Raw genomic sequence first — 13,364 nt, forward strand, 5'->3', positions numbered from 1 at the left:
ACCCCTCCTTGCCCTGCTTGGAGCAGAGGGTCCTCGGGTGGGCAGGCAGGGCCCACAGGGGCTGCAGGGAGGGGGCCAGGGCAGACCCGGGATGCTGACTGGCGAGGCCAGGTTGGCCAGACTAGACTGTCCCTGGTCTCTGAGTAAGCCACTGCGGGCTGGTGAGTCAGGAGCCGGGCCGGGGATCTTTGCCGATGACGTAGCCTCAGGTAGCGCCTGTGCCTGTGGCAGGTCTGCGGTCCGCCGTGACTGCTGCTCCTTCAAGAGTCTGCAACAGGCGAGTGCCCGGCCGCAGCATGTGAGATGACACGGGACGCATCCTGTGGGGACCGGGAGGAGCACCCGTTGGGTTGGGAGGTGATGACAGGCTGGCCTCCAGAGTCACATTGCCAGGGTTCAAATCCCAGCTCCAGCACTTAACTTGCTACCAGGTACTAACTCCTCGTGGCTTCGTTTTCTTATCTGTAAAACGGGGACGGTAATAGCACTTTCTTCTGGGGTGTTGTGAGGACTAAGTATTATATTTAAAGCTCCTAGAACAATGTCTGGTAGGAGAAAGTACTTCATACCTGAGGACTGAAATCAGCTTCTACACGCAGTTCTAACGTTCATGGGGCTCTGAGACGCCTCTGAGACAGAGACGTATCCGACGCAGCTCCTGCCTCCAGGGAGCTCACGGTTTGGGAAGAGATGGGAACGTGAGTGAGCACGTGCCGGCAGTCAGTCCGGAGAAGGCCCGTGATGGCGGTGCTGGAGCTGGGGGTGGGGGGGTTGGGGCAGTTGGGGGCAGGGAAGGCAGGCTTCCTGGTAGGGGAGCCATCCGAGCTGAGCTTTACTGAAGCCCTGGGCACTAGCCCGGAGGAGGAAGCAGGGGTGTGAAAGGTGTTCCAGACAGAGAGGGCAGCCTGAATGGGCGGCCCCTGGTCGGCTGATGGCCGGGCGTTACCAGGGTGCAGCAGCGCAGGTTGGGTGGGCCTCACGGTGCCCGGCATCCGCGATGAGCAGCGTGGGGTTTACCCTCTTGTTAGTGGGAGTCGTGGAGGGTTTTGCTTATTTAACTTTTTATTCACGGGAGGCTGTAAAAACAGCACCGAGTTCCCTCCGCCCAGCTTCCCCCAATGGTAGCATGCTGTTGCAGCTTATCCAAACCAGAACGGTGGCATCGGGGCATCACTAGACTACAGAGTGCATGTTTTCACCTTTTTTTTTAAATATTTTATTTATTTATTTTTAGAGAGGGAAGGGAGGGAGATAGAGAGAGAGAGAAACATCAATGTGTGGTTGCTGGGGGTTATGGCCTGCAACCCAGGCATGTGCCCTGACTGGGAATCGAACCTGGGACACTTTGGTTCCCAGCCCGCACTCAATCCACTGAGCTACGCCAGCCAGGGCTTTGTTTTCACCTTTTTAAGAAACCTGCATTCACATGCGTGTGCTCGCGCACACCCGGAAGAGCTTTGAGCAGGGGAGTGACACTGACACTGACACGTGGGTTGACAGCTATCCTTGGCCACCAGAGGGCGGCAGACGGGACGGGGCTCCCTGGGGGCTGTAGGCAGGAGATGGGGAGGGCGGCTGGGGAGATAGCTGTGGGTGTGGGGAAGGCGGGCGGGGCTACGGAGGGGAGAAAGGTTTCCCAGGTGCAGGTGGGAGGAGATGGAGACTGACCACAGGGGAGAGCCGTCCTGCCGCTGCAGTGGGGGATGAATGGAGGAGAGTGGGGTTGGGCTGCTGAGCTAAGTTGGGACTGTCTGCTGAGTTGGAGGAGCACCCGGCCCAGCTGGCTGGGTGGGCACCCTGGGGTGGGCACCAGGGAGGACTTTCTAGACACAAAGGCATCCGAACTGAGTCGTAAAGGCGTTGGCTAGGGGTGTGTGTGTGGGGGGATGTTCCAGGTACAGGACCCTGGGTTGGGGAAGGCTTGGAAGCAGCCGTAAGCAACCTGGGTGTCGGACATCCAGGCGGCACTGCCCAGAAGGTAGGACACGGATCTGAAATACTGGGGAGGGGGCGAGCCTGGCGGGAGGAACTGACGTGTGAATCACCCATGTGACTCACGAGATCAGGAAATGTGAGGGCTCATCTGGGGACAGCGTGCTCGTCGAGGCGAGCGGGGGTGCTGTCCCTTCAGCGGAGGCCAGCGCTCCAGTCCTCGGACCTGGGCAATGGAGTGGGGGTGACCGGTTGGAGAGGCAGGTGCGGGGGGACCTGGCAGGTGCAGCCGGAAGTGCCAGAACAGGCAGGTGGAAAACTGTCCCTCTGTGGGCACGGCAACGAGGAGGTCGTTGGTGAGCATGGGCGGCGGGGCGGGAGTGAGGCTGCCGTACGTTGGGGCACGGAGGACGGGAGGGTGTAGGCACCCCTTCCAGGAAACGTGACCAAGAACGGGAGGAGAGGCTGTGCAACAGCCAGAGGGGGATTTGGGTCAGGGAGGGAGTCTTGACTGTTTTGAGCCTGACGACAGGCTGGGCGTCCTGGGGCTGGGGCTGAGTGCTTCATGGGCGACAGAACGGGTGTCACTGGGGGCTTCTGAAGGGACCGTGACAGCCCCCGGGCAGGCACATGGTTACCACTCAGCAGCTGCGCATACCGCTCATTATTTCTCACTTACTTATTCAGCACGTATCTGCCCTGGCCAGTGTGGCACAGTGGATTGAGTGCCAGCCTGTGAACCTGTGAACCGAGGGGTTGCCGGTTCGACTCCCCATCAGGGCACAGGCCTGGGTTGCGGGCCAGGTCCCCAGTACCGGGCGTGTGAGAGGCAACCACACACTGATGTTTCTCTCCCTCTCTTTCTCTTTTTCCCTTCCCCTCTCTAAAAATAAAGTCTTTAAAAGTAAACACATAAGTAAATACGTATCCTTATCTATAAAAAGTCTGACTAGGATGAGTTGATACTCACTCATCTCTTTCTTACTGCTATTCATGAAATGGTGCATGTAGAGTTGGGTGGAGGGACCACAGGAGTTGGGGGGCATAAAAGGGGGTGGCCTGGGCTCAGATCTGACCTCAGCCGTGGGGCAGCTCTCTGAGCCTCCACCCCTCCTCGGTAAAATGGGGCGGAAGGACACCCGCCTCACCCCGCTATTGGAAGACTCATCAAGACGCGTATACCGAGTGCCTGGCCCAGTGCGTGGTGCTACTCTGTAGCTATAGTCAGTGGCGTTATTTTGCCTTTTCTGTGTCTTTTCTCCTCAGACTGAGTTTGATGGTTAAATGGGTCTTTTTTCCTTGAACTTGAGGGGGTCCTATGCAGTATTGCAGCCCAAGCCATGTGTGGGAACAGGCAGGTGGCCTCCATGCAGCTCCCTGGCCGTTGAGGGCCCTGCACAAACTCGGGGTCCAGTGGGACGTGGGTGTGGAGGGCAGGGGCCGTGTGGCCTGGTTCGGACGTCTCTGGGGACCCCGAGACAGGTCACTGCCCTCAGGGGTTCCCCTCTGCACCGTGAACTGGGGTGAGCGAGGGTGAGTCCCCAGTGTGTGTCGGGGCCGGTGGCCCCCGTGACTGACTGATGAACTGTTCTCTCCCCTAGAGACTGATGGAGAGGCAGAGACGGAAGGCGGACATCGAGAAGGGGCTGCAGTTCATTCAGTGAGTGTGCGCCGGGGCGGCGTGGGGCCGGGTGGGGCCTCCGAACTCGAACTCGGCCGGAAGCACGCAGCTCTCTCCAGCTCTCTCCAGCTCTCTTTTTCCTGCTCGCTGAGCCTTCACTCTCCGGGTCCCCACGTGTGCTGGGGAGTGGGGAGGCAGGGGGTGCTAGGAAGCGGCTGGTGTGGCTGGGGCGAGGGGATGATGGATCTGTGAACCCCACACAGGAGCCATGAACCCTGCACACGCGTGTGCACTCTCCCCGACCCTGGCTGCCCTTCGGCCTCCTGCAGTGTGCCGTTCGCCCTCCTGTCTGCACACGCGTGTTAGTTCTCGTGCCTGCCTGCGCACGTCTTGGAGGAAATCGATGGTTCCCACTTGATGAGCACATCTGTCGGGCTCTGCGCCGGGCCCTTCGCGTCCATCGTTGTTCTAATCTTCCCAACAGCCAGGAACGTCGGTGGTCTTGTCCACCGCTTTGCAGATGACAGAGCTGAGGTCAGGCTGGCGAACAAGGCTAACCTGGAGAATACTGTCTTTTTTTTTTTTTTTTTAAGATTTTATTTATTTTTAGAGAGGGAAGGAAGGGGGGGGAGAGAGAGAGAGAGGGAGGGGGGGAGAGAGAGAGAGAGAGAGAGAGAGAGAAACATCAATGTGTGGTTGCTGGGGGTTATGGCCTGCCACCCAGGCATGTACCCTGACTGGGAATCGAACCTGTGACACTTTGGTTTGCAGCTCACGCTCAATCCACTGAGCTACACCAGCCAGGGCGAGAATACTGTCTGTTGTAAGAATCCGGCTTGAACTGAAGTCACTGGTTTCCACGGAGCTGCAGCTCTGAGCCCACACCCGGGTTCCCCTGCTTCCCGGGTGGGCTCCGTCCCCGTGACACAGAGAGGGCAGTGCCCCGTCCCTCCGGGGGTCCTTGTGCCTGCAGGAAATGTTCGCTCAGTGTCCTGGTTCTCCTCCCCCAAGGGGGGGTCGCAAGAGGTTTAGCAGTCGGACAACCTCCAGGAACCATATGTTGCCCTCCCCAGGGGCCGCTTTGCAGGGTGACACAGTGGGACTTGCTCTTTGTAAAATTACCAGCTTTTCACATACAGACTGCACGTGCTTAGCAAACGTTTAGTGGGCGCAGGGCATTGGAGGAGAGACAGAGTGGTCTGGACAGGTGGGTCGGCGCTGGCTCGTGGAGGCCTTGAGCTCCAGGATGCGGTGGTTTCTAGGGCAGGGTGGGCCCTGTTGGAAGAGGAAGCCGGCGCTGGAAGGGGAAGGGCTGGAGGTGGAGGCCGGTCAGGGGGAGGGCGACCGTGGCGCTGGCCCGTGCTGGGACAGTATGGGGAAGGAGGGGCAAGCCCTGGCCTCTGACGGTGGGGAGGGGAGTGAGAGGATTGGGTCAGGAGCCCCGCTGTCACCCTCAGGGGCACCTTCTCACCCCCCAGGGACCCCTGGCATCTCCCCTCGCTGCTTCTCCCTCGCTCGCCCAGGCGGCTCCTCCTCGCCCAGCCGAGGGTGACAGCTCCCGGCAGCGGGAGGGGCCCAGCCCTGTGCTCCGTCTCTGGCCCGGGCGCTGACCTGCTGTGTGACCTCGGGCAAGTCACTGCCCCCTGAGTGTCCGCTTTCCCCTTGGTGGCATGAGGGGCCTGGAGACAAACCCCAGTTTCCCCTCTAGCTCAGCCCTCCAGCGAGACAGGTGCGCCTCTGCTCTCCTGGGCTGTCACTCGCTACCACCCTGAGTGGCATTTTTTTGACCACGGGAGAGCAGAGGGCTCCCAGGGACCCATCCACGTTGTTGGGTCTGACGTGAAGGGGGGTCAGGCTCTGAGTGTACCTGGCATTGGCTGGTGTTGACGTGAGTTTTGTGGGGAGGGACGGGAGAAGGGGACCTCAGGTGGACTGCCGGTGGTGCTTGGGGGCCTGCGGCTGCAGGTCTGGTGTGGCGGGGCGCAGTCACTCGTAGGTGGGGGGGCTGCTTTCTCAGGACAGCTGGCTCAGCTGAGCTGGGCTGCTCTCTCTCAGCCTCTGCACCTGGGAAGGCCAGGCTGCCAGGCCCCGGGGTGAGTGGAAGGCCAGCACAGGGATGGTTTAGGGAGAAAATGCCGTCCACTCATCCCAGGCCACGAGGTAACATTGGAGGTCCAAGCTGGAGGAGCCCGCTCCGGGCACGGTCCCTGGCCTGTGGCTCTGGCTCCTGGACCTCCACGTGGCTGGGACCCTTGGGCTCACCCAGACCTTGTTCTCCTCTCCTTTTCCCGCTAGGTCGACACTACCCCTGAAGCAAGAAGAATATGAGGTGAGTGTCCGCTGCCGGGGTTGGGGAAGGCAAAGGGCAGGGGTGTCCAGATGAGGCGGGAGTGGGTCCAGGGGCTGGGGCTGGGGCTGAGTGGAGAAAGCCCCCTGAGCTCCCTCTGCACCTTACTCCCCGGCAGGCCTTTCTGCTCAAGCTGGTGCAGAACCTGTTTGCCGAGGGCAATGACCTGTTCCGGGAGAAGGACCACAAGCAGGCCCTGGTGCAGTACATGGAAGGGCTGAATGTGGCCGACTACGCCGCCTCCGACCAGGTGGCCCTGCCCCGGGAGCTGCTGTGCAAGCTGCATGTCAACAGGGCCGCCTGCTACTTCGCCATGGTGAGCCCGGCGCCCTCCCCCTCCCCCATCTCCTGCCCTGCCCACCACTTCCCCAGATGCCCGGCTGAGCCGGGCCACACCCCGCCCGGGGAGCCTCTGCAAGGCCGGATTCTCCCCAGCCTCCCGTCCGAATCTCACCGTCTGCTTCCTTGACTTTCAACCCTGCTGCACAGCAGGGGTTTACCTGAAGAATTCTCGAAGTGCTAATACCGGTACACGAGAAGACTTTTTTTTTAAGATTTTATTTATTTATTTTTTAGAGAGGGAAGGGAGGGAGATGGGGACAGAGAGAGAGAAACATCAATGTGCGGTTGCTGGGGGTCATGGCCTGCAACCCAGGCATGTACCCTGACTGGGAATCGAACCTGCGACACTTTGATTTGCAGCCCAAGCTCAATCCACTGAGCTTCGCCAGCCAGGGCTGGGGAAAACTTTTAAAGATGGCGCCGGTGCCCGAGCCCTGCCCCAGATGGATTCAGTTAGCATCTCAGGGTGGCCTGGGCGCTGCCAGGAGTCAGTGGGCGATCAGGGCTGAGAACCTCCCTTGTCGTCTCTCTGCCTCTTTCTGCAAACCTCTGGCCCCTCCTGCTCTTCCCTCCCGGGCTCCTTGCTTCTTTCTCCACGCCTCCGGCCTCTGCTCTTTTCGAGGCCTCCAGCCCCCCACCTCGTGCCTGCCCTGCCCGCTCTCTCACTGGGCCCCTGGGCGGCTGCGCTGTGGGCTCTGCGGAGGCTCCTGAGGCACCTCTGCCGTCCACAGTGGACTAGCGACTGGTGGGCCACTCCGGGCAAGCGGGTCTACCAGATGCCTGCTCGCACTCTGTTCCGCACACGGGCTGCCTTCGTGATCTCCTCTCTAAGTGCCTCTCTCACTCCCCCCCCCGCCCCGCCCCTGTGGTGTTCTGCACCGAGGGGAGATACAGAACACACACGTCCGGGTGACCGGGCTCACCACCGTAGCACGTGAAGGCCCCTCCCTCCTGTGTCCCGACAGTGCCCGTTGGCAGCGCCCTCAGCTGGACGCTTGGCTGCCCTTGACCGGAGTGGGAGCACCAGAGCCGTTTCCTGGAGCTCTGGAGCCTCCTCCCCGAGCCGGCTCCTCCGGCAGCCTCCGTCTCTGCAGGGAAGGGAGGCTGGCGCTCCGCTGGGGGGAGCAGGAGGCCTGGGGGAGGGCGGGCGACAGGCGCTGACGCCGAGCCCCTGCTCCTCTCCGGCAGGGCCTGTACGAGAAGGCGCTGGAGGACAGCGAGAAGGCACTGGGTCTGGACAGCGAGAACATCCGGGCCCTGTTCCGCAAGGCGCGTGCCCTCAACGAGCTGGGACGCCACAAGGAGGCCTATGAGTGCAGCAGCCGCTGCTCGCTCGCCCTGCCCCACGTGAGTGCGGTGCTGCGTCCACGCCAGGGGCCGGCCCCCCGCGCCCGCCCTCCCTCCCTCCCTCAGCCAAACCGCCCCATCTTTCCGAGGCTCCGTTTCCTGTTACATAGAGTTGCAAACACTGTTATTAACAGTGACCTCCGACTGTGTGCCAGGCATTGCTAAAGATACATTGTATTTGCTCACTTTGCAACAAACAGCCCTTTGTGGTAGATACAATTATCCCCATTTTCAAGGTGACAGAGAGAGAGGAACTTTCCCAGCGTCTCCGAGGCAGAGCGGGGATTTGAACCTAGGCAGTCCGCTCCTAGAGTTGGTGCTCCCGACCAGGGAGAGTGCCGAGTCCAGGGTCGCAGTGAGAACGAAAGGGGCGCCGCGTGCACGGAGTCCTGATGCCCAGGCTGTCCTTAGCCGGGCAGGAGACGGTGGGAAATGGCCTAGAGAGAGCCTTGCTCGCCTCAGCCAGCGTGCGGCTGGGCATCTGCACGCTCTCCCGGTTTATTCCCCCGCTTAGCAGGTGTTTACGGAGTGCCCACACGGCACCCAGGGCTGTGCCTTTTGGGGACCCACGGACTACAAGGAGAGGAGTGGAAACATCCCTGGGTCTAGGCTGGCCTCCACCACTGACCCCCGGCACGAGCTTGGACAGAGCACTCCCCCTGTCTGTGCATCCCCTCCGTGCCTAGAAAGTGTCCTTATTCCACTTTATCCCCGAAATACTGGGCGTGAAAGTGTTTGGGGGTAGGCAAGTGCTTCCCAGGAAGGGCTGAGAGGACTCAGGCGTGGTCAGGATCCTGGAGGACTCCCCGAAGGAGGCGGGGCATGAGTGGGCCTGGGAGAAGCGAGAAGGATTTGGGCGAGCACAGCGGAGAGGAAGTCACATGCTCGACGGTCCAGGACAACAGTGCCAGAGCCCCGGCCTGGGTTTGGGTCCTGACCTCGAGCCTGCCACCTAGTGGCTGTGTGCCGGTACACACGTAGCTTGGCCTCTCTGGCCTTGGTTCCCGCTCCTGTCAAACCAGTGCCGACAAAGCAGGCGTCGCAGGGCTGAGCTGAGGGTGGAACCCGACAGTCACGCGAACCAGTTAGCGTGACAGCAGGCACAGCGAGTGTTCAGAAGGCATTCACCGTTACTCTGGGTTTTGTTCATTCTTCTTGCTTCCCTGATTCAGTTTAGTTCGAAGAGAGAACCTTTCTTACGACAGTGGTCCCTGCTCTGTACAGCTTTTCCAGCCCAGCCAGGGCTGTAACTCCCCCGAGGGAGGTCCCCGGACGAGGGCCTGGGGCTCTGAGTCGGAGAGTCCCCCCGTTTCCCGCCTTTGTGGGCAGACTCTAACAACCATGCCTCGCGTGGGCACCAGGGCTGGGGGTGACCCCGGGGCCTGGCCCTGGGGCTCCAGGAGCTCGTCAGGGAGGGGGGAGGCGGCCCCTGTGCGGGTCGTCGCAGTACCTCGCCCCGTCCTCGCCATTCTGGTGTTTGCCAACGGGTCTCCCCCACCAGACGGGACTCTGTGTGCATCCTGGGCCCCGTCCGCCCCACGGCTGGTGTGCCTGGCCCCTGGTACGCGAACAGTACTACGGACTCGGAGGGAGGAGGGGGTGCTGGGTGCCGTCACTCAGCGCTGACCGGGGGCCGGGTGCGCTCTGCACTCCCCGAGCCCTCGCCGCTCTGGGCCTGCGCACCCCCCAGGACCAACAGAAAGTTCCAAGACGCTGTTTGGTGAAGGAAGCAAGTTGTAGAACCGTTGGTATAATAGGATCCCACTTACGTAAAACAAGAGAAAATCCCCAAAGAGCAAAAGGAATCCTTCTTCCGAGGTCCACGTGCGCGTCTGTAAGTGCCCAGGGGGGCTGCGCAGCGGATGAGCATATCAGACCCCCCTGGGAGGAGGGGCAAGGGGGCGACCCCGGGGAGCAGTTGCTCTCAGGTTCCAGCCTCCACGGTGATGCTGTTACTGGCAGAATCGTGAATACAAAAAAGACAACGTCAGAGTCAATAAAAATTATGCCCTTTCCCTCCCCTCAATAAAAGAAACACAGCAGCAAGGGGTTCTGGCCCAGCCCCACCACGTTCTAGCTGTGTGACGGGCTGCCAGCCACCTCAGCGTCCCCTGCCAGGAGCCTGCGTCCTTGTCCGTAGGAACATGGGGTGACCCCGGGCCCCCCTTGTGGGGCTGCTGCACGCGTGTCCGCAGTCCGGCGCGGCGAGCCGGCAGAGCGACCTGCCCCACCTCTGTCTTGTCTTCCCAGGACGAGAGTGTGACCCATCTGGGCCAGGAGCTGGCGCAGAAGCTCGGGCTGCGCGTCCGGAAGGCGTACAAGAGGCCGCAGGTAGGTGGGCGCTAATGGGGGCTGGGGGCTGCTGGGGGCGGAGATGGGGAATCTGCAGAGGGGGTCCGGGCACCTTTGGGAGAAATAGGTGAGGGTGGCCAGAGCCAGGCCAGGGCGGAAGGGAGTGACAGCAGGTGTGACCGTCCCTCTTTTTGGCCGAAAGCCCTGCAATGACGTTCAGAACCTCTAGGGAAAGGAAAGAGCAGCCAGAGCTCCCAGCTCACCTTAAACACCAGCTGTTCAGACCCGCCCCCTCCCCTGCCCCGGATGACCTCAGCGCCCCAGCGGTGGCCTCAGCGACAGGGGTGTCCTTCCGCCTTATGTCCTCGCGTCACCCCTGGGTGGCGGCGCACATTTGAGGTGTCGGTATCTGTTTGCTTCGTTCAAGTCTGTGTGTGCTCCGTGGCGCCCACTGTGTGCCGGGCAGCTGCACGTAGTAGAGAGGGTATCGTCCTGGAGTCTCTGCCGTGACCTTGACCAAGTCGGCCCGGGACGTGGGGTGACCACGCCCGCCTCCGAGGGTCCCTGGGAGGGCCACAGCGAGCGAGTGGCCTGGCGGTGCCTGCACGCAGCTGCAGTGTGCGCTTGAGTTCCTCTGTGCAGGTCAGGGCTGCAGGAAGAGAACACCCTCAGGTGACCCCGAGAGAGTGCAGGCGACCCCGGCGGCCTGGGGCGGGGAGCCTTGGGGGGCACCACAGACCCCGGCCGCCGCTGGGCCCCCTCTGCTGCCCTGGCTGATGGGACCCTGAGCGTCTTTCCCGGATCTTCATGTCTTCCCACCTCTCTCCAATCTCTGGCAGGAATTGGAAACCTTTTCTCTGCTCAGTAACGGCACTGCAGCTGGTGTGGCAGATCAGGTAGGATGGGGCCAGGACCCCAAGCCTCCCTCCTCCCCACCTCCAGGACTAACCTGCTGCGGTTCACCCATCGTGAGCGCTTTGAACTCACCCTGGGGCACAAGGGACCGCAGGCAGCGGGTGCAGGGGCGTCCGGCCGAAGGGCTGGCCGCCATCCGTCCCCGTCCCCACTGCTGTGAGCCAGGCCCCCGCTCTGGGAAGAGGGGGTGACTGGCAGCCTGGGCCTGAGCCAGGCTCGTGAGGACAGCTCTGGGGTGCACAGCTCTCCACCTCCCTCCCAGCAGGAGCCTCCTGTGACCACAGAGGCAAAGTGTGGGGACAGGCTGTGGCTGCTGGTGGCGGGAACGGTCGCTGCAGGGGCAGCCTCTGAACCCCTGAGAAAGGGGACAATGGCAGCAGGAAGGATGGGGATACGGAAGTAGAAAGGAGGGTGACTGGGGCCAGACCACCCAGGCCTTGCCCTCCGGGTGGCAGCAGGGCTTACACACGCGTGACTGCCCTGCCGCTCCCCACACGGGGACCACGGCATGGATGTTAGGCCTTCTTGGAAGAGGAGGGACAGGCTGTAAGAGTACAGATGGAGCCCACATCCTGCCTCATTACACATAAGGGGAGACTCGGGCACAGAGGGGGCAAGGGACTTGGCCAGTGTCACACAGCGAAGCAGCGGCAGGCCCGCCCCCCTCCAGGGCGTTGCAGCTCTTCCATTCACTCGCTCGTCCATCTCCGGGAATCCCTTCTAGGCCCCGGGCGGGCGGCTGCTGGGCCGGAGCTGGGTTAGGCGTGTCTCTGCCCTCGGGGACGCTCAGGCTGCGAGGGAGGCAGACAGGTCTCACCTGGTTTGTAGCCCTCGCTCATCGTGGTTCATAACCAGAAACTATTATCCTCGCGTGTCCTGAGAGTCCAAAAATAATAAGGGAATGTCCTAGTCTGGTTGGGCTGCTGCAACAAAGTGCCGTGGCACGGGTGCTTTACAGGCAGCAAACAACTGTCTCCCGGTTCTGGAGGCTGGGATGTGCAGGAGCAAGGCGCTGGCGGATCTGTGTCTAGTGGAGATCCACCTCTGGGTTTATGGCTGGCGCCTTCTGGTTGTAACTTCAGAGGGCAGAGGGACAAGGGATCTCAGTGGGGTCTCTCATGCCATTCATGGGGACCCCCCTCTCGTGATCCAATCACCTCCCAAAGGCCTCTTCTAATGCTGTCGTCACTTTGGGGGTTAGATTCCAACGTATCAGTTTGGGGGGGATAACCCTTTACACCACAGCAGCGGGTGAGTGAACGAGGAACGAACAGTCCCAGGTAACTTCACGACAGTGCCTCAAGGGAGGCGCTGCGTCCTCCCTGTGACTAACTAAGGGCAAACAGGCACAGAGAAGTTAGGTGACTTGTCTGACTTCAGCCAGTGTGTGGCAGGCACTGAGCTGGGGGCTGTGCACACGGTGAACCAAACAAGTGTGGTCCCTGCCCTCAAAGCGCTCCCCGGCCAGGGCAGGCGGACACTAGCCCCATCGTTTCTGGTTACAAGCCCCGATGAGACCTATAAATAAAGGCAGAGCGTGGGGAGCCACGGGCCACTGGAAACGGAAGGCCTGATTTAGACTGGCACCAGTGACCTTTAAACCGAGACCTGGAGGTTCAGGAACAGGCAGGGCAGGGTGTACAGGTGAAACAGCATTCCGGACCGAGGAGCAGGACTGTGCAAAGGCCCTGAGGCTGGGAGGGGCCCGGAATGTGGGAGGGGCCGAGCGGAGGGGGTTAGCGTTCCTGTGGGGCTGGAGAACAGCAGCTAGAAGCCAGACCACCTCGTCCCTGGGGAGGAGCTGCGTCCTCATCACAAGAAAGTCGGGAGGGTATTGATTCTCTTCATTCAGAAGGTAATTATTGAGTGCGATAGGCCCAGCATATAATTGGTCCAGACACTTGGGGTAAAGCAGAGAAAGAGCCAAAGAACCCCACACTCGTAGAACTTGCAGGCCAATCGGGGAAGATAAAGAGAAGTGACCCGTGCTGTGGAGAAGGGGGATGGGGAGTGCTGGGGCTGTGGGGAGGGGGCTGCAGATTTTTAAACAGTGAGCAGGGAAGGCCTCAGTGAGAAGGAGACCCCTGAGCCAAGACCTAAAGGAGATGAAGGGTGAACCCGAGGGGGGTTTGGGCAACGAGGTGAGGGGAACAGCTGGTGCGAACGCCCTGAGACAGGAGTGCCCGGGTGTGCGAGCAGCCAGGGGGGCCGGAGGGGACTGCGCAAGGCGCCTCTTTTGTCCTGCCGGAGGTGATGGAGAGACAGGGGGTTACTGGGACAGATCTTATCTGTCTGTCCCTGGATCCCAGGGGCTCCTACCTCGTCCCCAGGGCCCGAGGGACTGGAGCCCTTTTGTTGTCTGTGGGTCGTGGCACGATTGTGCATTAGCTCTTGGGTGACCTTAGCTGGTCTGTGATGGGCTACTCCTGTCCCTTCTCGTCCTACGGTGACTGCCCCAGTTCAGACCACATCCCGCTTTCCCACGTCCTGTCTGGCCTCCCTTTCTTGTTGCCCCAACACTGTCCAGACCCCCCCAAAACCTGTTCCCCCAGAGTGGCCACACTGTGA

General features: G+C 61.3%; 1 protein-coding gene across 3 annotated transcripts in view; it reads left to right on the forward strand.

Moving 5' to 3' along the window:
• Positions 1 to 13,364, forward strand: part of ZC3H7B (zinc finger CCCH-type containing 7B) — a 40,262-nt gene that overhangs the window by 7,996 nt on the left and 18,902 nt on the right. Inside the window, exons 2-8 of one of the 3 annotated variants that reach the window (XM_036019676.1) lie at positions 232 to 277; positions 3,534 to 3,592; positions 5,849 to 5,882; positions 6,019 to 6,216; positions 7,431 to 7,589; positions 9,840 to 9,920; positions 10,721 to 10,777. In XM_036019676.1, coding sequence (XP_035875569.1) covers positions 3,540 to 3,592; positions 5,849 to 5,882; positions 6,019 to 6,216; positions 7,431 to 7,589; positions 9,840 to 9,920; positions 10,721 to 10,777 — 582 coding nt within the window. In that variant the 5' untranslated portion in view covers positions 232 to 277; positions 3,534 to 3,539. The remainder of the gene's footprint in view (positions 1 to 231; positions 278 to 3,533; positions 3,593 to 5,848; positions 5,883 to 6,018; positions 6,217 to 7,430; positions 7,590 to 9,839; positions 9,921 to 10,720; positions 10,778 to 13,364) is intronic. The other 2 variants (XM_028531834.2, XM_036019677.1) reach the window with 2 other exon arrangements.

Source organism: Phyllostomus discolor, chromosome 2 (genome assembly GCF_004126475.2).
Source record: "Phyllostomus discolor isolate MPI-MPIP mPhyDis1 chromosome 2, mPhyDis1.pri.v3, whole genome shotgun sequence".
Taxonomy (NCBI): domain Eukaryota; kingdom Metazoa; phylum Chordata; class Mammalia; order Chiroptera; family Phyllostomidae; genus Phyllostomus; species Phyllostomus discolor.